The 24354-nt window shown below is 36.5% G+C and overlaps 2 protein-coding genes across 2 annotated transcripts in view; one reads left to right on the forward strand and one right to left on the reverse strand.

The window, feature by feature from the left end:
• The window catches only part of LOC112569616 (cyclin-dependent kinase 14-like), a 52063-nt gene extending 46025 nt beyond the window's left edge, over positions 1-6038 (forward strand). The window contains 1 exon segment of the mRNA XM_025247453.1: positions 281-6038. Within this exon segment, the coding sequence (XP_025103238.1) occupies positions 281-399 (119 nt within the window). The 3' untranslated portion in view covers positions 400-6038.
• A 927-nt stretch (positions 6039-6965) lies between these two features.
• Positions 6966-24313, reverse strand: LOC112569606 (alpha-catulin-like). Its single transcript, XM_025247444.1, is given in 19 exon segments — positions 6966-13933; positions 13935-14002; positions 14270-14353; positions 14626-14748; positions 15197-15258; positions 15261-15456; positions 16219-16269; positions 18316-18330; positions 18937-19122; positions 19466-19558; positions 19812-19970; positions 20350-20436; positions 20715-20918; positions 21136-21351; positions 21505-21594; positions 21937-22056; positions 22967-23151; positions 23453-23642; positions 23988-24313. Coding segments are annotated over 19 exon segments (2337 nt in total). The 5' UTR covers positions 24081-24313; the 3' UTR covers positions 6966-13818.
• Between the last annotated feature and the right edge of the window lie 41 nt (positions 24314-24354).

A 24354-nucleotide genomic window follows, 5' to 3' on the forward strand; every position in this document is an offset into this window, starting at 1 on the left:
TGTTAGGAGGAAAACTGTGGTTGATAGAGGAGATCGGAACACCAGACTAGAGTAGAAATAAGACATGCAGATGGTTGATGTGCGGGGACTAGTACACTTTCAGACATGGGATGTAATGGCTTCTCAAAGCTAGCTTTCAGCATGGCTTATTTTTTCATTAACCCAACCACATGGATATGCACAGATGCACACAATACACATGCACACATATTATTTACTTTCAGTAAAGAAAAAAATGTTTGTTACACCTGTTAATGTCACTATGTTTGTAACTTTGTAGCCTCCTCAATATTCAACATTCCGGGGCTGAAGTTACTGCCTGAAGAAGATGAAATGGTGTCATCCTCCTCCCACAGAGCATCAGGACGCAGTGGCATCAGAACAACGCTCAAGGTATAGCTGCAATGATGAAGACTGAAGACTGGTGATGACGATGACAGGAGGTGAACCAGGATGAAATGATGGGGACAGTGTTTGGCCAGCACCAGCACTAGGCTCAAAGCCCTGCTTTCATTCCAATGGTTTTGCTCTCAACAGACTTTATAGAGTGTGTGTCTGATCTAGCAGTGAATGTGTAGGATAGAGTCCAGTCATTCAGTCATGGAACTGCCAAAGAAGAACACACTGTGATGATTGCTGAATTTTCTGAATGTTTGTTTTGTGTGTGTGAGAGAGAGAGGGAGAGAAAGAAAAGTGATAGAGATGACCTTGTAAAAGGGTGTTTGAACTATTTTATAGAATTATATCTTTTCGTCTTAAATAACGGTGCAGCAATAGTGTTGTGACAGACTTAGTTTGCTACCTGGCATGTAGTATAACTTTGAGGATTTGTGTCACCCAGATCCATGTCCTCCAGATTTCTTGTCCTGTTATCAGTGTACACACCTCAACCCTACAAAGCTGATGTCCTGTCAGCTATGTTGCAGCCCCAAGCAACTTTTCAGTCCTTTTTTTCCATGTCATGACATGTTTATCGTGTTGTGTAAGAGTGTTCCTTTTTTCTCAGTGAATGTGAAATCAGACTGCATGTCTTCTCTTAGACTTTAAGAAAATGTCAACTTTTATGCATTAGTCAGCAGGAGAATATTTTTATTTGTCTTCAATGAAAAACATTGGTCACAGAAAGACAGGTACATTGTCAGCTTTTGACTCTTTAACACCATGGTACAACTGGAAGTTTTTTTTTTAAGCAAAAAAACTATCAATTTGGTCTGAGATAAAACATTTTTGTGATTTTGTAGCTAGAAGAAAACTATTCCTGACCTTTAGGAGTGCACAGCTTGGTTTAAAGATTCCTAGGGTGTCTGCTTGACTGGCATGTAAGGTTGAAGTGAATTCGTTTCCATTTTGAATTGAAAAGCTTTGAAGATTACAAAAATTCAAGAAGCTTTTTATTTTTGTCTTTTCTTTTTTAATTTTGTCTTGGGGAGTACGGTCATGTTTGTAGTCTTATGAAACGTGATATATATATACATAAAACGTGTAAATATGCAGGTGGCACTATTTTTATGAACCTGTTACTGCATGTGCATGATGTACATGACACTACCTTTAATAATGCAGATGACATGACGTTCAAGACATGATTATTGCAACTCATACTTTTGAGGCCACAATCAAAACATGGTTTAAATGACATTCTGTGCAGAGACAAAAAAGAGAATAAAACCTGTTTGAGCTTCACATTTTGCAGGAGACATGAAAATGTGTGCAGATTATGTAATTTAATGTAGCGGACTCAAACTGCCTGTCACAAAAAAATACATTTCTCATGTATGTCTATACTTTCCTTGTGGCAGACTTTGGGGCACGTAACTTCCACCCATGCTGGATCCCATGACAGGGATCTTTTTAATATGGAGGCTGATGGTGGTTTAATTTTGTTGACAGACATGCTTCATTGTATTTCGATGCTTCAGTGTGCAAAAACTGTCAACCCAGATGAGTCTGTAAGCTGATTTGGCAAGTGCAGCCATTTATTTGTGCAGCATTCTGTCAAATGCTAGAAGCAGCTTAAAGATTTAACAGGAAAGAAATTCCATACTTTTTATTTTACATTTGTATACATTTATGTACAAAATTTTATTCTGTTAAGAAAAGGAGTTCCTTTTCTGAATCCTGCAACATGTACACAAACATTTTGTAGCTCATGTATTGCCTTGAAACCTGAAATGATTACTGCAGTTCTGTTTTATCTGCAGGTTAATGTATGTCTGGAATCAAACTGTATAGATTTATTCCCTTTTTCCAAGCATCTTATAAGCTTTTTGCATTGGGTGCTTTGTAACATTTTTATAGGAAGCTTGCAGTGCTTGCAGAATAATCCTTATAATGACAGTGATCAAGATACTTCCCCTTGTAAGTAAAATGTACTTACAGAGGCTTGTAAATTGCGTTTTGATGTCCATCCTCATCCAGGTGTCTGTCAGTGCTAGGCAGGGACAATCACTATCATTATTAATTGTCCATGTCCTTGTGCAATAAGAGGCTTTGAATAAATTTCAGAAATAAAATATTCCCATTTCCACATGTTATATGATATTAGATCAGAAAATCTGTCAAAAAGTGTCATAGAAATTTGGAAATTTGTGTTTGTGTTTGTGTGTGTGTGTGTGACATCACCCATATTTATCAGTGGTTAATCATAATTGCATTAACTGCCTGGATGCGGAACAGATTTATTTTTAACAGAGATTTTTAAGAAAAAGTATTACAGAAACTGGGAAACGTATTTCAATGTCATGTCTTTTTTAGTTTCTTTCACATCTTTCCTGATTGTCACAAGTTAGGTTGGGTGTTGGAAATTTATTAGAATTTTGGAGCACAGTGAGGATATGCTATCACTGCTGTGAGATCTCAGCATAGGGTCCAGGTTTGCTTTTCATCTTCATTTAATTTAAACAATAAAATGCCACTTATTTAAAACAGATACAACCTGTAGACATCTGTTACTTGAGTTTGTGTATATGCATATCTCTGCTTCTTTGAGTTCTTCCCACCTTAAGTCTTGAAAAGTTCAGATTCTAAACATTTCTTGAAATTCTTTACACTTGATGCATATGTGTGTGTGCATGAACATTTTGATGGTTGTATGTGCTTTATGAGAAGGTATGTCAAGTTAGGCATCAGGTACTTTTGAGTAAAATCCTTTGCTTTATATTTGTCCAAGTCAAAGATTTTTCAGACATCTCTTTCGATATGTTTATTATCCAGTGGTTTGGTTGCTTGTTCAGCATAAGCTACAAACAGATAAGAGAACAATCCCCTTTTTTTAGGTCATAGGTCACGTCATTTTGAGGAAAATAAGTGATATTACTAGTGGCATACCAAAAGTCAGGTGAGAGGGTCCAACCCAGAGCACTGCAAGGAAGGGGCACCAAAAAATCTTGTATTTTTTTTAAGATGCTGATTGAAAAGATTTCCTATTCTTTATATTCATTTTTCACCTGTTTATGACAATACCCACTTTTATCTCAACACATTCATTAATTAACATCAGTTTTTGGCGTAGACTTTTAAAGTCCCTTTTGATTTGCCTTTTACAAACGGAGCAAGTATTTTAACTGATGGCGACTTGGAGTGCATTTTCTTTATTCTCTCTGGGTATTTAAACTTTTTTTTATGCCACGGGTTATCAAAGCCACATTGAATGCTTTGATGATTCTTTCTAGAATGTGATGCTGTTTGTGGCATTTATTGGGGTTTTTTTCTTTTATCATTTATATGTTTATGGAAGTGGATCAGGTAACTGCAGGAAGTTTGATGTTTTATGTTTGCATGGTGGGGTCACTGCCCTAGCTGCTGACATGGCATTAAAGACAACTATTGGTGTGGGTCCAAAAAGCCAAAAATGATAAGGGGCTTAAATCAACTGGTAACCAACAAGTCAACTGGAAGTAGACAAAACAAATGTGATAATGATCATATTTAAGAGAACTATAATTCAGGGTGTGTCGTTGCAAGCATTGCATCTGTAGACAGTGGACACATTTGTCTCCATAGAAGACTATTTGTCTTCTCCCCTGTTTACAGCTATGCAGTTTTTTTTGCTGTTTCTTGTGCACTTAGAAAAATCCACCTAGAGGTCTTTCATTTTGACAGTAATTCACACAACTGGGGATGCACCGTAACCTGGTGGCATGTGTACTCTGCTTTGGAGCAGACAGTGAGCAACTTGAGGCTCACCTGGAAACTCTCCTTTCATGCACCCACCAGATGGAGATTCTGATTTATCAGGGAAAAGGAAGGGTGGCAGAAGAGTTGAGATCTGCCGACCATATGCTGTGCCCTAGCCAGTGATCCTCTGTTGCTATTGCCACTGGCTATGGGCCCCTTATTTTTAACTTTTACACATGAGAACACCTGTTTATTATGCAGTTTGCGTTTTCAGGACTAGGACAGCACTGATTGCTCTAGTCTTGCAGTTCATGACCGTTGCACTGGAATCTCCATTTTATATTGAAAAAGAAGTAATGTTTTATTAACTTTAGTTGTTTATTTGTAGTTGTTTTGATTAAACATGGATGTTAGACTCAATTTCCATTTGGTTTTGTGAATATATTGCATTTTTTTAGTACTCTTTAGAGGTAAAAATGTTAAGTGCTTGTCTGCTTATACCATGCTTAAGCCAAAGATAACAGGCAACCTTTTGAAAATGGATGTCTAATTGTGGAGGTAGACTTACAACCTGTCCAGGTTGACTGTGTGCGTGAGCTTGTCCCTGTCCATTTTTCAGCCTTGCTCTATCTCTTCTTATTTGTTAAAGGACAGAAACATTGGTTCTTCATGAACAACTAGCGCAATGTTTGAAGAAGTCCAGATAAGGTTAAAACATAAAACTGCAGTAACTCTTTCAAGACTTAACTGAACAGCTACTTTTGAATGTGCACTTTATGTTAAAAAGAAGTGAAGTGATCAGCATACACAGCAAATAGCCTGTCATTTGTTGAGTCTTGTTTCATTGAGTTTAACATGAAACAGCAAGTAGAGATGAGTACAGGCATAATATGCACTAGGGACCTTTTGTTAGAAAAATAGTTTGGGTCTGTCTTTTTTACTTTTCCCTGCTGAAAATTTAGCCTGTTTGTTGTCCAAAGAGAAGAACAAGGATTGCAAGAGGTGTAAGACAAATATGTGTACATGACAGTATAACGACAGACTAGTTCTGTTTTGTCAGTCATTCCTTGGTGGTAAGCAGCATTTCTAGTTAGTGTCAAAAGTTTTAGGACCTTTTTGAAATAGTTTTTATGCAATTTTTAGTCTTTGCCATCCTATTGTATAGTATAGGATCTGATTATGTTATGCTTTCATTTTCATTCAGTTTTGAAGGGGTATGGTAATTGTTTCAGTTTTCATCAACCATAGAAAGAAAAGATGTTCTACATACAAGCTTCAACAGGTTATGTGTAAATTTTATTGACTCCAACTTCTCTTCCTCCTCACCATGATTACACATCTGTTTTATTTAAATCAAATTGTCTCTGGTTTACAGGAAATTGGGTTTTAAAAAAAGATGATGTACTTTGCATGTTATTCCTCCATGTTCATCATCTTGTACACATTGACAAATGGTTGTGAAGCTGCCAGCTCAGTAAAGTGTTGAAACCATCATTTTGGCAAATGACTAGAAACTGAGCTTCATTTCCACTAGTTATGAAACTTTTAATTCTCCATTGTTTGTACTATAGATTATAATAAAGACCAATATTTCCCGAACTTACTGAACTTTTTGAGCAAGCATCAGAAATGTGTTGGTGGTGTGAATGACATTGCTTCAGCATAAGTATGTTACTGAAGGTTGGCAGTGGAAGATTGCTCCTTTGACTTTTTCATACATTGTAGCAGGGTGGTGTAATGATCATGTTGTGATTATCATTTTGAACTGACCATTTTTAAAGAGGCTTTGACATGATTTTGTGAGCACATAACAGTTTTATAGTTGATTCACAACCTAACCCCACCATTCATTAGGCATTTGGAACTGAGAGTTTCTGGCATGATGTGATCAAGGCTTTTGAAATAAAAGTAAAAAAGATGTGTGTTTTGTGTCTGTATGGGCATGCATTTATGCAGAATATCTAAATAATATTTTAGATGAATGCACATTTAGTGGCTGGTCCACCAAGCACCTTTGGCAAGTGATCTTTTAGAATATTTAGACCACAGTTTGGAAATCTCTGCCAGCATGGTTAAGACATACCCAGATACTGGGAACTTTACAGAAATAAGCATATCTTTTACAGAAATAACATTGATGCTTGTTTGGATAATGCATATGTGAAGTGTGCCTTTAGTAGCTTGTGGCTAGACTTTGTCACAACGTTTGTTTTTTGGTATTTTATGCCGTGCCAATGTGTCACAATGTAAGAATAATTATAAGACCAATGTGTTCACACAGCGAAGCTACAGACATGCCAACAATGATTGTAAAATGGATTGTAGACTGCTACACTTATTAGCAATCTATCCTCCCTCACTCTGACAGTCACATACGGACAACCGACGTCCTCCCTCTGTGCTGTGGAACTCTCTTCCACATCACGACCCCAAGGCTACATTCAAATGCTTTCCGAAAACACATCTGTTCATAAAGTGCTATCCCTGAATTACTATTCTTAACTCCCTTGTAGAACTGTCTCTCAGTTAACCGTCATGTAACGACTTCCATCTTACATTGTTCATTCATTGTTTATACTCTACTCTTGTACGTCATCTTTATGCTGTTCAATGTACCTCAACATCCACTGTCTATTATCTTTCATTTATCATTATTGGTTTGTGCACAAAGTATTCATGATGCTAGGCATTACAAGCACACATTATTATACTCTTTTTATAAATGCATAGATGGTCCACAATCTATATTACAATCATTGTCAGTTAATACTCTGATGCAGTTGAAATGACAATTATTTGGATTTTTCTGATAAAGAATCAATGTCAAAATAAAAAAATCAACCCAACAGTAGAGTTCATATTTTAATACTCAGCATAGCAGTAGTTCATTTATTTTTCAAAACTCCACAATGTAAGCAATCAGTTCTCATGACTTAAAAGTTCATTAAAGAAGTCAGCTTTTTTTTTCACAAGGCCAATTTTATTAATGGTCTGGTTAGAGTTTGACAGGGTTGGTTTTTTTTTGGAGGGTGGGGGGTATTGTTTACTCATGTGAGGCTTCAGAAAATGTAAGTTGATGCCCAAAGTGTCATTTTGTCAGTCACACTGTATAGCATTACCATAGCACACCCTTACTTCCCAAGACAGAAAATGCCATAAAAACACTCATTCCCCTACAGATTATGGCAATTAACTAAAAACAGAAGGTAAAAAGCTAAATGAGAGCAAGGATCATAGGAAGTGAAATCTGTCTTATGAATCTGACCGGGGAACAGAAGCCGAAAATCTGACAAAACAAGAAATTGAAATCTTTTGGAGGATCCATTCAAAGTTCCCAAGAATCTGAACCCACAAACAGTACTATGAATTAAGCATTTAAGTGCATAAAAAAGGTGTGTCAAAATCTATATCATGGTACACTTTGGATCATGTAACAAGCATGTTCCAGTCAGCCATCCTTACCTAAGAGCATGACCAATAGCACATGTCACATATGAAGCAATATTCCATAAAAACCACAATCAAAGCACTTATGACCTTGAAACTCATTAAGATATATAAAGAAGTATTTAGCAAATAACTGTAGAATGCCTCAGCCACAACCTTTTCAATAAATAATAAAACAAAAACCTAATGAATAAACGCAATTATTAACAAGTCACTGTGACAAAATGAACAAAACTACTGTCTGTAAGTTATTCTCTATTAATACTACCTTGCTTTATAAATAAACAAGGGACAACTACTGGTAAAAAGGGAAATGGATTCCTATGACACTATGCAGGTACTGCATGCTATTGCTTTTGTATTGTGCAACACTGAAGGAATTATTTTCTTTAAAACTGCAGAATGTGAAAAAAGAAAGTACAAACTACACAAGTCCTCTCCGTCTAAAGAGTTTGCTCAATCAGAAATTGATACTGAAAGATTGGCAAAGATCTTTTCATCTGACTGACACAGTAAAATGTATGGATGATGTTAAGTATAATAGTTTGTAATATTTAGCTGAAATACAAGCTTCTTTTACCATTTCTTGATACCAGAGCTGACATCTGTAATTCCTATACAAACAAATAAGACTACAAATGTAAACATTTAATTCCAACAGGTGTTACCTTGAAATGAAAAGTGAAGTAGGGATCTTTCCCTTGGAAATTCACAAAAGGTTATTGCACACAAATGACTGTATGAAATATAAAATCATATTAGCCCTCAATAAAATGAACATAAATGCATTAAAAATGGTATCAAAGTGTGACTATAAAAGGAGTTCAGAACAAATGAACAGTAACCCAGATGGAGGAAGATGGCAGTTCAATAATGCACAACATGAATGTCAGTCACAAAGTTGCCCTGGTGCATAATGGCAAGCATTTCTTGCACTAAGAAATCTATTAACAGAACTGAAAGTACTACATGAAATACAACAGAGTAAATGAACACCACATGGGTAAGACAAACATCATATCTGCAGCTGTAAAGTGCTAACATATGATGCTTATTAATCATTATCAAAAGCTGTTACAAGGAATCATACACCTTTTCTCTGCAGAAGAGTGCATGCATGCCTGCCTGCCGTCTTTGGCTATGCATGCACAAACACACACCCCTCCCTCAAAGACCTCAAAAGCTGAGGGCAAGAAAGAACCAAAGCTTCTACTTTCTGCAGTGCACAACACTGTGCCACTATCAGCTGTTTTCTCATCATTGCTGTAAATATTTGTAAAATGTTTGTAAAATATTTGGGTTTTTTAATTATTACTTTCATGATACTTGTTCCTAATCACCTGCAGTGGCAGCAACTTTTATGATCACACAGGAACCTATTCCTGATTATATGTTATTTGTGCTGACAAAAAAATGAAGAAAACAACTGCCTTGATCATGCCTTCCTTGTATTTACAGACAAAAAAGTTTATAATATACAAAAACTTCTTTTAAATCAGCTGCTTTCCAAACAAAAGCTCTAAAATAGTCCCACTTTAATACTGAACAAAGTTTGGAAGGCTAAATGAAGCACAACCTCTAGTACATTTACTTGAACTGTGAACAGAGCTAAAGACAAGCAGCTTACAATTTAAAATAAGTCCTTTGAATTCCTCCATTTCCCTCAACAGGGAAACAAAAAATAAAATGTATTTAAAAAAATCAACACCAACAAAACAAAGTGAAGCTATACAGTGAATGAAATATAAATAAAGATAAAAGACTTACAACTTAGTCAAAGAGGTAGGCTTCATAACAAAAGTCAAGACAGCTAAGTACTAACCCTGTGATATTATAATGCTGCTTTTTCATTCTCATCTATTACAGCATTAATCTAGTCTTGAAATAAAATACTGATTGTGTCACAAAATTATCACATTTTTTGGTTACTAGCTCAAACCTTAGTAAAACAAGTGACAAATTAAAATGCAAAACTGACACATAATGAAAACAAAGATATGGGGTGCTTTGACTGTAAAGAGTTTTAAAAAATGGTATCCACAGGAATGCAAAAGAACATATGAAAATCCAGGGGAAAAAATATTAAATATCAACAACACTTAGGTACACCAGTCCCATATTCCAGTCACAATGGTTTTTTTTCAAACTTTAATCACTCTGGAAATGTTGGAAATAAAAACATAATACAAGGCTAGATGAAAGACTAAATGCAACTTATGACTTAAAAATACAGAGTACAGCACAACCTTCATATTTTAAACACCTACCCTATACCTACCTTGTGGAGTTTTACATGTTTTTAAAAAACTTAAATCTCACATAAGACACTGTATCCTAAAACATATCAATAAATCTTCCAAGTATCCCCACAGTATTTGCACCTTTAAAAACAATTTCAACACATACAAATATTTCAGATATAGTTTGGTGCATATAACTTAGTCTTTCACCCATTTTTTTCTTTTTTCTTTAATGATTGAAACTTGAAGGATTTTTTTTTTTCTTCCTTTTGCATTGAAGAGATCATGCCTGGCAGACTTCTAAGGTTTTCTGTGAATATGACAAGGGCTGCTTTATCCCATGTTTTAACTCTATGTGTAGTGAGCAGAGCCACAGGACATGCTCAAGGGTGTCTGTGGGACCTTGAAGGTTCAAAGTGAAAGGTAAAGTTTTCTATTCACTGCCAACAGGTGGTCTTGGCAGCATGCTTCAGTAGGCAAGTTGATCCATTTCCTTCAAAGACTGATTACTAAATCATTATGTTTAGCATAATTAAAACAATATATACACATCTGATAATATAAGAATCTCTAGGAAAACATTTTAAAATATGCTTAAAATACTTATCTTTATCATACCTATTTCACTTTTTCACTACGTTATAAGGCAAGCAAAATTAACAATATGTAAGGAGATAGGATTTTTTTCTTTTTCACTTGCAAGGCCTTTGATACCAAGGGCATATGTTCTGCACTTGCAGCTCCCTTGATCATTTTCTAACCCATGATTTCACATATAAATAAATGTGGATCAGATCTGATCTTCACAAATTGAAAGAATGATATTGGAAGCACTCTTATCAAATAAACAGACAGCTAAAACATTGGTAGCATAAACCTTCAAGAATAATTTCCCCACAGAGGAAAGATGATCAAGCAAACTTTGAAAAGACACATCTTATGAACATTACAAGAATAAAACATTTGCCAACATTTGTTGCAAAGTCAACGTGAAGGGAATCTTGAATCAGCAGTTTCATAATAGCCTAGCCAGTGAGCTGTACAGCCCAAATGCAAGTTGTGTAATCCAAGAAAACATTTTGGATGGAAAGAAGCCAGAAAATAGAAAGTTTGTTCTAGCTAGTTACTTTAGAACCCAGAATTAATGTTAAAGGGTGTGTGTGTTGGGGAAAATCCTGTATTGGAAACAGTTTTATGTGATGGATGAAAACCTACTTGGATTTTTGGCATAAGCATGGAAAGGTTGCTTATCCCTTGAGGTTTTAAAAATAAGTCTCCCTCCTGCAGCCTTACAATGCTGTGCTTGTATTAAGTGGCTATGAAGGAAAGAAGACACCCACACTTCAGACAAGGTATAATAATTTAATAATAATAATTTAAGTCAACAATAAAATATTTTAGCCAGTGCTTTCTCATGTTCTATTTTTGTTTACTGTCTTTTAAGGCAAAGTGATCACAACCTCTTTAAAAAAAAATGGTGCAATGTGCAACCCATCCGGTAATAAAGCAGCTTTACTCTGATACCATAGGTAAATGGCAGTCTTGTTTGCTGCCCTCTTGAACAGTACTGAAACTGCTTTTGTCAGAAGAGATGCTAAATCAAGAATAAGCTTCTCATGAGATGAAAGCCATTTTTAACCAAAACAGTTCTTCAAGAGCCAAGCAAATTCAACATTTGTGCTTTTATATCACGCCCTAAAGATCAGAGATTGGGATTTTGTTCAGGTCGACAGTGTGAATGGGATCATACTGTATCATCTTTTATTATCTATAACTTTCATTAACATGCAGAAATGCATGCAGACAACACACTCTGGCAGATGACACAATGAGTGGAATGGTTCAGACATTAAGATTAATTTAAGAACAAGATGAAGGTTGTTGACTTGTGAATCATTCCTGACACTCTCTGCTTCACACAGAGAAAATTACAAAAATATTTATGTAGAGACTGGTACAAAAAGGAGACAGACTTGTTCCTGGCAATATCCAACTCTAGTACAAACTGCTGACAGACAAAAGTGTGCACATAAAACTGCAGACACGACAGGCTATCGAAAACTTACATGAAGATCACTGTTATGATACTAAAACCACTTCTGACAAAACCTGATAATGACATAAGTGTGCACACAAAATCACAGACACTGACAGGACTGATGAGTTTTTGTCCCTATTACTGTTATGGCGTCCCATGCTCAGTAGGCTTGCTCCCTTCAGTTCTTCTGTTATTCTTTGCCTTAGTTTAGAAGCTAGATGGTTGAATCGGTACAGTTTTATCAATGTTCACCCTGCATGCTAAAGCACATCACATCTATGGATTTTCAAACAATTCAAACATCAAATTTTGCACACATTCAAATATTAGCACCTAATGCATTTATATCACACACTTGTTTTAAAAAACTGCCGGTTAATCGCATACACAAGTAAACCATATTCTATATTACTCAATAAGAAGGATACATGCTTGTCTTTCATTTTTCAAATGCCATAAACATGCTACCTCCAGGTCTCTCTGACAGTTCTGACCATATTCAGCAGCCAACGCAATCTAACCTACTGATGGACAAAGCAAGCGGAGTTTATTTTTACCAATATGGGGAACAGGGGAGAGAAAGGTAAGTCAATACTACAGTATACAGGGATTTCCCATAGAATGACCCTACAATCAAGACTGGTTCCCAGGTGCTGACTGCCTTCTACTCGATACTGAGCTCCTGAGAACATGGATGTATCTTCTGGTCATTGCACAGCATCAATAAATAATGCAATATTAAAATCATTACTAACATACGATTTTAAGGCATCCATTAAAAACAATCTTACCTTCAAATGTGCATGCATGCAAATGAGTGAAGGTGTCAAAAATGGATGACATTGGAAACTGCCTGTGGAAATACAAGTAGGGCAAGAGTGAAGATTTTAAATACAATTATGCTATAGGAAAAAAAATTAATTTACCACATGATCTTCATTTTCATGCTACACTTTGTTATACAGAAGAAGTCCATCAGTATAATTCATGAAGTAGAACATCGTCTTTTTTTTAAGGGGGTTTGATTAGGATTTTTCCACAAAATAATACATGAATGCAGATTCTCCATCTTTAACATTTAAGCTTCCTTTTTTGGCCTCCACCACAACTTGGGTGGGGGATTTGCATTTGTAGAAAAAATGGTCACTAAATAGAAGCTTCAGGTAAATATTAAGACAAAATGAGTCTGATTTCAGGATCTCCTCTTGTATATTATTTTTTTTGGTAGTGAAAGTGGTGGGGAAGGCCCCGATAATGCTCAACCACTTTTAGCACAGACTTGGTAAGTTTGCATTTTGCGGCAGCCTGAGTATGCATGGACTGACTGTTTCTGAAGAGACTGTCGGTCTGAATTATGCAAGAAGCTGATTAAAAAGGCAAGAACATGGTTTTACATATAGCAGTCACATGATGTTTATGAACAGTAACACTTCGTCACCACTCAAATGAGAATGGTTGCTTCAACAACTATATGATGGAGCAAACTGCTACTAAAATGATGACGTTAAACATTGGTGCAGAAGCTGTTACAGCTGAATTTTGCACGAGACTACGCACAGTTTAATAAATTTTTTTTTAACCAAGCATTTATAATCTCATCTTTTCCGACCTGCACCAAAAGCATCTGTTTCAGAGCACAACATCAAAATCTTTTGTCTCATGCAACTCAAAAAAGTACTTCCTGATTTTCTTTTCAAACCAATGACAATGGGCTGGCAAGCTGCTAGACAAACAACTACAAATGTTGTGCTCAAAGCAGAAGCTTGTTTCACATTAGCAGGCAGCGAAAGGCAATCACCATTCCAGACTGAAGACTAGAACTGGCCACGAAAAGCAGTAGGTGGCACTAAGTATGTTTCCCCAGTTACCCCTACCATGATGCTGGCAAAAGCCACACAAAACACGCTGCAAACCACAAGAGCCAAGACAGGAGGTAGGGGAAACTACTTGTGTCAACCTTGGGCATGCTGAAGCAGGTCAGCCAGTCTTGTCCATGGTGAATGGCTTATTGAGGGAATTGGTACGATACAAGCCATCTGAAGGTCCAGCAACAGTCAGCTCATTGTCACTCACACTTGAACGAAAGTCATAAGCTGCTACTGCCCCCACCGCTGCGCCATCTGCTGTTAGGTACTGGGGACGTGCGGTAGTCGATGTTGTACTGTGAAGTAAACAGTTGTAGCCCCAATTTAAAAGATTACAAAAATAGTTAAAATAGCTCATGCAAAAGATACAATGCCAAAACTGCTCAACTCCTAAAGTGACTAATTACTTATGCAACAAAGACTAAAATGATGTCCTAAAAATGAAATCTATTTTATCTGCATGACTCTCTCTTCTCACAAAGAGACACCCTCTCTCTCTCTGTATGCTTCACAGTCAACATCTATGTACTGACATATCTATTAAAAACAGATAAAATACAAACCTTTGTTGCACAAATGAAACATGTAGTGACCACTTTAGCGATAACATTCATTAAGTTTTTTGTTTCTTGGATTGCACTGTCCACCTGCAAAGATTTAATTTTCAGAAACAGGCTTCCCAGAAGGATGAATGAATACAATTTTATAATTTATAAATCGCACTGAAGTCCTGAACATGTCAAATGTACCAATTATCTCTGTAGTGCAACAAAATAAGTGTTCGGTTCTATGTGAAACCTGCAACCAACTGCCTCCTTTAACAAAAGTATGACTAGACCAAGATATTATCATCACATATTTGACTGGGACTCTGAAAGCAAGCATGCACCTCCAGAAGTGCCAGGGCAGAACCTCTGACCTTATTGAAAGTGGCACTTTTTCCAAAAGTGGGAGTCTTGAGTGTGACATGCAGTTGCTGACAGCATCCTGGGATGCGATCTATGTATGCCAGCAACTCATCTTTAGATGTGCAAGGGGGCACCTGCAAAGAAATAAATGAAATTTGATTTGACTCACATGTTCATCTAAGACAGCCATTTATTACCAACATTTATTACTTTTTACCATCAAAATGAACAAGATTTTTGCCAAGATAAAATAATGCAAAACAAAAGAACTATCGAAAAAAGGTGCTGAAAAAAGCTAAAACTAGTGATTGCCACAAAGTAATGTTAACCTGTCAACATTAACTTTCATCAAATGCGAGCTGAAAAATTTTACAATAAGATTCAACAAATTTGACACTCTGGAACAAGCCAATGTAAAAAAAAGGAATGATCTGACCTCAAATACAGCTGTTTGGCAACTGTTACATGATCCAACAGTTACTGATAAATGAAATTCTCTTAATAACAGTATTGTTGCTCATTGGTTTATCTGGACTTCTGACAGAAGAAACTTCATGTCATATCACAACTACAATCACTGACCCTCGAAGCAAAATCCTTGACTGTCTTGTAAAGTTTGTTCCCTTCCTCTGAAAAGAATTCAGCTGCAGAAAAAGATCATGCGTTGTGTGTAGACGGCCCTCGCCCCTTGTGAACAAGTACATGGAGAATGCCATGGCTGCCATATTTTTGGCTCGACGAACCACAGCATTATCTGGTTCTGCCCATTTGTCAGCTTCAGCTTCCATTTCTGAAGTAATGAGTTTCATTTCTAGACCAAGTTTAGCAATCTTTGCTTGTTCCTGTTGAAAAATATAAAAATGGGTCTCAGCTTTGCTTGGTAATTTCAAACCCTACTGCATAAAAGTAATTTACTTTTGAAATATAGAATATGTTAAAACTTGTAATACATATACTAAAAGTTCCTAGGGGTTGAATTTCAATCTCTGCTGAAAACCTAGATTTTTATGTTAAAAATTTAACCTGAAAAGTCATACCTTACCAGGCTAACCATAGGACTAGTGAGCTACAAAATTGCTTATAATGAAAAGCACAGTGCAAGATACTATTTTGCCAAAATCTGGGTGCATACTCGCTCCAATTTTTGGTTCTTGAGAAAAATATCTATGCATATCATCATGCACAGAGGTAAAAATTCTGATGTCACAATGTGTCTAATTAACAAGTTCTCAGTTCTCTAATTAGCTGAGGCCTTCACAAGGTAAACATTTTCATGTATTATCCTGACATATATGTGGTGGACTCATTCATGCATGGTGATATTTGTAGGTGTGCATTTTATGAATTGTAAAGGGATATTTACCCAGATTTAGGGCCACAGTATCTTACACTGACCTTTACACAACCACTGGTAGAAAACAATTTGTATCCCATTTGTTTTCTTGACACAGAAAATATCACAAAATGTGTCTTTAAAAAAAAATGGCAACCACCTTCTGCACACATGCATGCACATGTACACACATTTTTATCCACAAGATAAATCATATAGCATTTATAACAACATTTTGTTTTATGTGAAGCAGCATTATCAAATCTCTTACCTCAGCATCCAGCTTGACTGGTCTCAGACTCCTAGAGGTTGTGCCATGTTTCTGTAAAGCAACCAGTATTGTACTGGTAATGGGAACAATAAACCAAAAGATATATTTACTTTAGGAATAAACATCATCAAATTATTTCCCTCTGTATAAAACTTATGATTATTTCAGAAACTGAAATCATAATTATGATGCACATAAAATCTAAATTTCAACAGAATTCTAAAATAAAGAAATTTTACAAATATAACAAAAGGTTATTAAAATGACTGATTAAAATGACTTTAAAAACTGAACCAGCTGAGTTTTTTTTTAGAAGTAGCAGCAATATAAGAATGTATGTAGCCAAAAACCAGCATCTGGCCTGCAGGTTTCCTTTTCTCTTTTATATTTGATTTCCATCTTTTTCAAAAGCTTAAAATGTACTTAATGAATCTTGTATGAAAGTGCACATCACTTAGGCAAACTGATCAAGTTTTTTTCTCAGTTTAACAAGCTTAAATTCCAACATAAATAATGTCATGTACTGTACTCATATAAAATTTTTTTACTAACTCCCAGCAGGTCATCACTCTTAAAATAACTTCAATTTGTTAAGTATATCTGAAGAAGGAAATATGCTTCATTTTGATCAAGTGTAATCCATCTTACCTTTCAAAGCTTAGAAGAATTCTTAAACTTTATTACTAAAGTATTTGCCATATACACAAATGCTAATCTTCGAGATTTATATGAGGAGAAAAATACACATATCACGATTCACTTTTTGTAAGAACTGAAAGGATAAAAAGCAAGAGGAAATTTCCGAGTCCTTAACTTGCCTATTAATGACACAGCTGTTTGCCCCAAATAGTCTTCTACTAGTGCAACCTTATTTGCTCTTTCTTGTACTGCTTTGTGAACTACTCTATTAAACACATTTGACAGCTGCTGGGCAAGTATTTAAATACTGTTAAAATCAGCAACCATGATTCAGTGTAGTTTTCATTAGATCCATAAGTTTTAGTAATTTATTCAGTTGTCACATGTAGTTCTCGACCTTATTCTTTTTGAAGAAAAATCAGATGAGGAGGAATAAAATGGTGATTAAGAAGATGAGGATGATGGTGATTAATGATGACTGATGATGATGGATAATAATGAAGATGCATATAAGGCAGAACATGATGGAATGTATAACATTATCATTTTGCTTTGTTACATATTTTCAAATAAAATCCAGATCAGTCTGATAGCAGCTGGTAGATCTAGACACCAAAAGATTTGGTTGCAGACACTGAGCATCATTACACTTTATTACTGCACAACTAGACTAAGCACAAAATAAGAATCTGGTATTCAGTATAGGAATATATCCACCTTCTTGATAGTACTTAACTAAGTATTAAAAAGAATGCTCTGTAGATGAACTGTTTCCAGAGTTGAGAGTGAGCGAATAGAAATAAAGTGCCTGATGACTAAACATCATCATACAAGACCAATATATAAATAAAAGCTTTATACAAGCAATAGAATAAAGCACAATGTAAAAAAAAAATCTGTTTTTCTCAAAGTCTGTACACAATGAGCAAGATGTTAGGATCTTGTTTGTGTGAAATTGCACAAGACATGTTCAGCACTGGCAAGCAGACAAAAACAAACAACAAAAAAAAAAAAACAAAATGCACACATAAAGTGTGGGCTTGTGAAAAGAGTGAGGAAAACTGCAGAAACGGATAAATGCATAACTAATACTATTAAACATACTAACATTCTTATTTTTTCGCATCTATTGATACTGTAACAAGTAAAATAAGAAAACATTCTTTACATTTAAATAGAGCTGAAATATGTTTACAACATCAAGAGTTTACAGAAATACAAGAAAAATAATTTTATGTCAAAAAGAACTTGAAGAGACTTTTTTCAAGTAAAAGCAGAATTCTAAAAACTAGATACTTGCACAAGAAAGGAAAAGAAAAGCAAAAGATGCAAGAATAAAAGATGGCTAGAAAAGGTTTCACTGCTTGATGCCAGTTTTCTTGCATTTGCATTTACAGCACTACACAAAAAAAAAAAAATAGAAGAAAGTCAACAGCTCAATTGACCATTCATACTTACTGGTGGTGTTTGCATCTGTTTTAGGCATAGAAGAAAAGTGCAAAGTCACCCTTCACAGTGTTAGCAAACCTTTCAGTCACTAGCCTGTTATTTCATGGATTTGGAACTGTTATTCCATTAACTACCACATTGTACATTTCAGAAAAAGGATTTGTTAGCATAAAACACTTCTCTACATAAGAAAAAGAATAAGCTGCGGTGAACAGAAGAGATGATTTGAGGAAAGAACAAAAGAGGGGGTTGGAAGAGATGCACGAAATTTATATATGGTTAAAAATGGAAGAAAGAAGCTATCCTCCATAGTCTTAACAAACACCTCATCTTTGCAACACCTTATGATTTTGGGGGAGGCAGAGGAAAAATGAGGATACCCAAGAACTAAGCACAGAAGAATAGTATAAGACCAGGATATAGCCTTCACTTTTCATTTTACACCTCACCTTTCTTAAATGACCACTTAAGATCTTTACAAGACAAAACATTACCTGTTGTGTACCTATGCAGATATTGCTCTTTCTTTGCAAGCACCCTGTTTAAAGACAGAATGTCTTAATTTGTAGACATGAAGTGAAGATCTGTTGAAGATGGAATGAGGTAATCAGAGCAATTTTCAATGCTTACCCCAGGACGAGGCAAAGACAGGTAGACAACCTTCTCTCCACGCCCCTGACATACATCATTAACTTCTTTGACAAGAATGGAAAGGTCATTTATCTGTGATTCCCATGCATCTGCAAACACCTCCAGGTTTTCTCGAGCAATCTTACTGCTTGGATACTGGGCTAAGCACTGAGCAGCATACAAAATCTGTGCAGAGAACATGATACCCAATTCTAAAAGTATTCAATGTTAGAATTCTCATGAAACTCATTTATATGATTTTTTGTGTACATTTTACCATTATATTGTGAGCGGAAGATTTTCCCATTTCACTGATACTAAAGGTAAGCAAAGGCTCCATGTGCCTGAATCAATCTTGTTGAAGCATAAAAGCTATGTGAGCATTTTTTCACACTCTGGTTTGAAAGATAAAATTTCTCACAAAAACGCATTTTTCATGCATAAAACAAAACAAAAAAAAAAAAAAAAGCATTGAGAGATCTGTTTATAAAATCAAGCTGAAACAGATCAGGGAAAACAATGGACTCACCATGGGCCCCAGACTGTGAATGAAAGTTTCATTGTGCTCAGCTGTAATGACCAATGGTTCAGAAGTGGCCATATGACGAAAAAGCTTGCACACCTGAAAGCCAAAAATAGGATATTTGCCAGACCCTAAGGGTAGCAAACTCTGCATGAATCTTGGAAACATCTCAGTAATGCAGACATTCAGAGGTGAACTTCATCGCAGCATGATCAGCAGCAAGGGAAAAGAATTACATCTAAACTGCACGCACACATATTATATAAATACACACACATGCATACAAAGAGCAATGAAAAAAGGAGGCAAGTACAGAGGCAGGCCAAGAGGTAGAACAAAGACACACAACTACCTCCTCCAACTGTTCCTGATGTTCAGCAAAATGGACTGTTAGCTGTTCGGCACGCTGGACTTCACCATTCAGCCCAGCAGCCCGCAGTCCTGACAGCAGTTCATGGTCCTCATTACGCCGAAATAGCTCAGATGCTTGTTCCATTGCTGCTTCCAGCAGCTGCAACAAAGGGGAAAAGCACAGGCATAAACCACAATTTTGATAATGCAGTCTGATTTTTGGCATGTCTAAATTCACAATTAAATAGGGTTGAATATGTAATCAAAAGGATTTTATTATTCATTTATAGTAGAAACAATGAAATCATACAATCTCTGTTTAAAGGGCTAAATATAGCTATTCAGGACTAAAAATTCAGCTGAAAAGACAAGGTAGGTTAAGACATTAAAACAAGCTATTTTATTGCAATTACCAAAGATCACATGTCAATTACTCAATAGCCAAGTAGTTCATGTTGTGATCTTGAATATTTTGCCCTTTCCTTCGCAAAAATGTGGCTTAATATAATTTTTTTTTAAAAAAAGAAAACAGCATTCACCTGCTTTCGTAGACATTTGCACACATCAAGACACCTCAAAATGGCAGTCTCAAGGTCTTGATTTGGAGCTACAACTTCTCTGGCATTCTTAAGAAAAAAAAAAAAAAAAAAAAAAAAAGAAAGCTACATCTCAGGAAATAACAGACAACAGATAACAAAGATCAACACTGTTATTTGTTATATTTTTGTATAATATTTACTGTGCTGAATCCTAGTAATCAGTAACTAAATATAAATTGCAAAAAACTGCAGGAGCTGGCTCAAGATATTTTTTAATGAGATTTAAGAAGTTTATGAGACTTTTTGCAGTAAATATTAACTTAGTTACATCTCTAACATATGCTTGACACAAACAGAATCCTCACCAGGCTGCGTCCAACCAAGATCAGAGTTTGCATTTCATCTCGAAGTCTCTCTGTAAGCTGGATGATTTTCTCTCGATTATCATGGGAGGTGTATGGAGAGTCAGTAAAGTCGTCCACTGTCTCTTTGGAAAGTTCAAATGCACTTAGAAGTTTGTCTTCTGTAGCTGGGCTGATCATCGTGACACGTGCCATGTCTATCAAGTCCTATTAAAAAATATATATATATGTACACATGCAGGCTCCTATTTTGTTGGAATATCTCACTGTATTAATTTTTTCAGACATTTCAGATATGGAAAGAAATATTTTTCTCTTTGAAACTGTCCAGAATTTCTCAATAAGCTTTGATTCATTTATTCAGCAAGTTCAAGCAAATAAATAAAACTATAAAAATGAATACTGGCCTTTCTATAATCGTTACCTCTAGCTCTTTGAAAGCTCGACTGGCAGTTGGATGTGTTGAGGCTAGTCCTATGCCTGAGTCCCCATTGACGACAGGAGAAGCATTGCCATTCCTGGCCACAATGCCACCATCCGTCACAACATGCTGCATTAAATCCAAGGCATTTCGGATGAGAAGAAAAACTGCATCACGGTTATGCCGAGCAGCACGGCACTCCGGATGCCTCAAGCATGTCTGCAAAATAATCAACACACTTTACTTTTAAGCTGGCAGTTTCTCCCTTTAATAAAACCGAATAACCCCTATTTAATTAAATATCAAAAGTTTCTCTACATAACTATGTAAACAATGGTTGTATATAAAGTGAGCTGCAGAGATGTTATGTACCTTGCATGAAGTCAAGAGCATCATGGTAGATTTTTCCAAGATAGCACGAGCAGACCCCATCTGTGCTCTCTGCTTCTCACTCTTAAGATCCTAATAAAAATTACATCACATTACTTAAGAGACCAATAACAGCTAGGCATCCCAATGAATCATACTCTTCACCCTTCTTTTTTGTCTTCACATTCACCCAAACCCCCCAAAAAAAAAAATAATGACTACCCCCACACACCAAAAAAAAACCCTTGAGTTTTTATTTTTAAATAAGGAAAAAAAATGAACAAACCAGAAGCTATTAAGATGGAAATCAGAAATAACATGACAAACACATACAAAAATACTGCTGCACTATGTAAACTCTCTCTTCTTGCTTGAAATAAAAAAATTTATTTACACTTGAAGACAACGTGGTTGTAAGGACAACTTCTATCTTACATTTTGCCTGTCACCTGACAGATGAGCCAGCTCCACCATATACTTGCCAAACTGGCTGAAACTTGCAACAAAATCCTGGAATGTGGCAACATTCTCCACTTGTGCCAGACATTGGAGCACCTGTAACAAAAGAGTCTTTTACAGATATTCTGAAGGATGAGAAATAATACATTTCTCTCTTCCACTATGTGCAAAATGGCTTGCCAACATAAATAAGCTGCACTCATTGCCCTAAATAGGTAATGCACTCTACCTGAATGGTTAACACATCGGTCCTGGTCCAATGAGCATGCCCATTGAAGAATGTACATTAAACAGTTAACACATGGAAATCTCAGACAGTTATGTATGCAGACTGCAGACTGGCTTAGTTAACAGTCTTCTGATCGCAGCCTTATCGTGCAATAGCGAACAGTATTATGTAGTATCTCAGAGGTATGAAGATGATCTTACTATATATATACTACATGAGCTAGCATGAGGGAGGGGAGTGGGGAATTGGTGTTTTATGTCGAGCCAGCAACCAAGGCTGTATCACGGCAAGGCAGTCAGCCCTGTAAACAAATGCCACATGGGCATATGCAACGAAAGAACAGTGTGCCCAAGATGAGATCTGAACCCAGGACTGTCAACCTTCATTGTATTGGAAACAGTCGCTAACTGTTGCACCACCAAACTGAACTGAGCTAGCATGATAAGCATATAGCTCTGGAGTAAATGGGACTGACCCATTATTTACTTTGCACTTCTGTCACTTTTTTTCCACTTACCTAATAAATCAGGGTGGACAGTGAGGACTTTTGTAGTCATAAGCTCAAGTGTGTTTCAAGTAGGTGAGTAACTGCTCTGAAGTCTAGCACACTAACCACCATACTAAAGCTCCCCAACTGGCTTGAGCACATTTCAAACCCTTCAGATTCTGCATCAACAGTAACTACACAGCTTTAAAAATTCACTCTAGCACAAAAAAAAAACCACAAATGGATAGCAAAGTGAATCTCCATACTTTGAATTTTTATAACCAGCTCACCTTATCTTTACTGGCAATTAGCTGCTTGATGACGATGCGGTCAGCTATCAAAAGCACTTTAGTGATGGCAGACAGCAGTTGTCGTGCGGCTCTCACCATGGCAGTCTTATCGGCAGGATTACGGGTGGCAGCTGATGCTTCACTACCCATGTTACTGACAGAAGTCTGCTGTTGTATACTGCCCCCTGAACTCACCAGAACATATAACATTCAAAAAGTAGAGCTAAATTGGCAATTAGTTTAAAAACCCATGTGCACATGCATGAACACATGTGTGCACACAGACACACAATCAGAAGCATAAATAAAAATATGCATGGAAATCTATAGCCGATCTTTTCCTGAATACAAAGTGACATGCAGCATATAAGAAGTAAAAAAATATGCAAATGAGACAATTTATATTTCAAATGCTGACAATCTCACAATGTTTACATTGATGCTTTTAGCTTTTGTGCTTGTCTGTGTGTTTTTATCGCGTTTAACCTGCAGCTCTGGCCTCCTGGCAAGCCTCCAACATCTCTTGCCGGAGTTCTGGATGGTCCTCCACGATGGATTCACCCACAGCTACAAAGCGACCAACAGCCATGCTGACTGCCTGCCCAACACGATCCAATGCTTGCTGCGTTCGTTCTGAAAGTCGTGGCTTCTCTCTGTGATTCACGAGTGTTGTGATCTTGATAAATCAGATAGCAAAGCGGATGCAATAGTTCAACCCTCGCTCATAAATCTTAAAACCGTAACACCTTCAAACACCAAATTCATAGCACGTTCATTGTACTTGGGAGTATAAACTGTTAAAGTGACAGTAGTTTTTCCCGCGAAATACATGAAACAAACACTGCGACTCTCAACATCATTTAGAAACAAGAACACGTTTTACAAGACGCTGCACTATCAGTTTCTGTAATCTATCTTTGAAGCTCTAAGTCGCATCGGCTCTATTTTCCCGTTTCATGCCACCAAAAAAACTATGCAAAAACACAGCAAATGCGCGTGCACATAGCGTGTTATTACTTACCTGAGATACGAGTGGAACTAGTGTCTGCTCTACTGATTTGGTCCTTATTTCCAGAGACAGTCTGGCGTCGCTTTTGGGTTGCAGACCTGCCATTTTGTTGTGACTTAGTGCCTCGTTTTGCTCCACCGGAAATTCAGGAATTTATTCACCGGTTGCTAATGCGAATTTAGCGTTTGGCTCACTGCCTACGATCGATAGCGGCTGTAAAGTTCCGGCGAAAAACCTTGTCATCCTTGTTCTTGATCAGATGGAGGCACAGTGCCCGGTGCTGAATGTGTTAGTCAAATCCATGTGCGGGGGAAGCCCTTACCCTCCTCTCGCCCTCCATAGAAAAAAAACCAAAGGTGGATGAGCGGGCGGCAGCCAT

The sequence above is a fragment of the Pomacea canaliculata genome, linkage group LG1 (assembly GCF_003073045.1).
Source record: "Pomacea canaliculata isolate SZHN2017 linkage group LG1, ASM307304v1, whole genome shotgun sequence".
In the NCBI taxonomy this organism is placed as follows: Eukaryota; Metazoa; Mollusca; class Gastropoda; order Architaenioglossa; family Ampullariidae; genus Pomacea; species Pomacea canaliculata.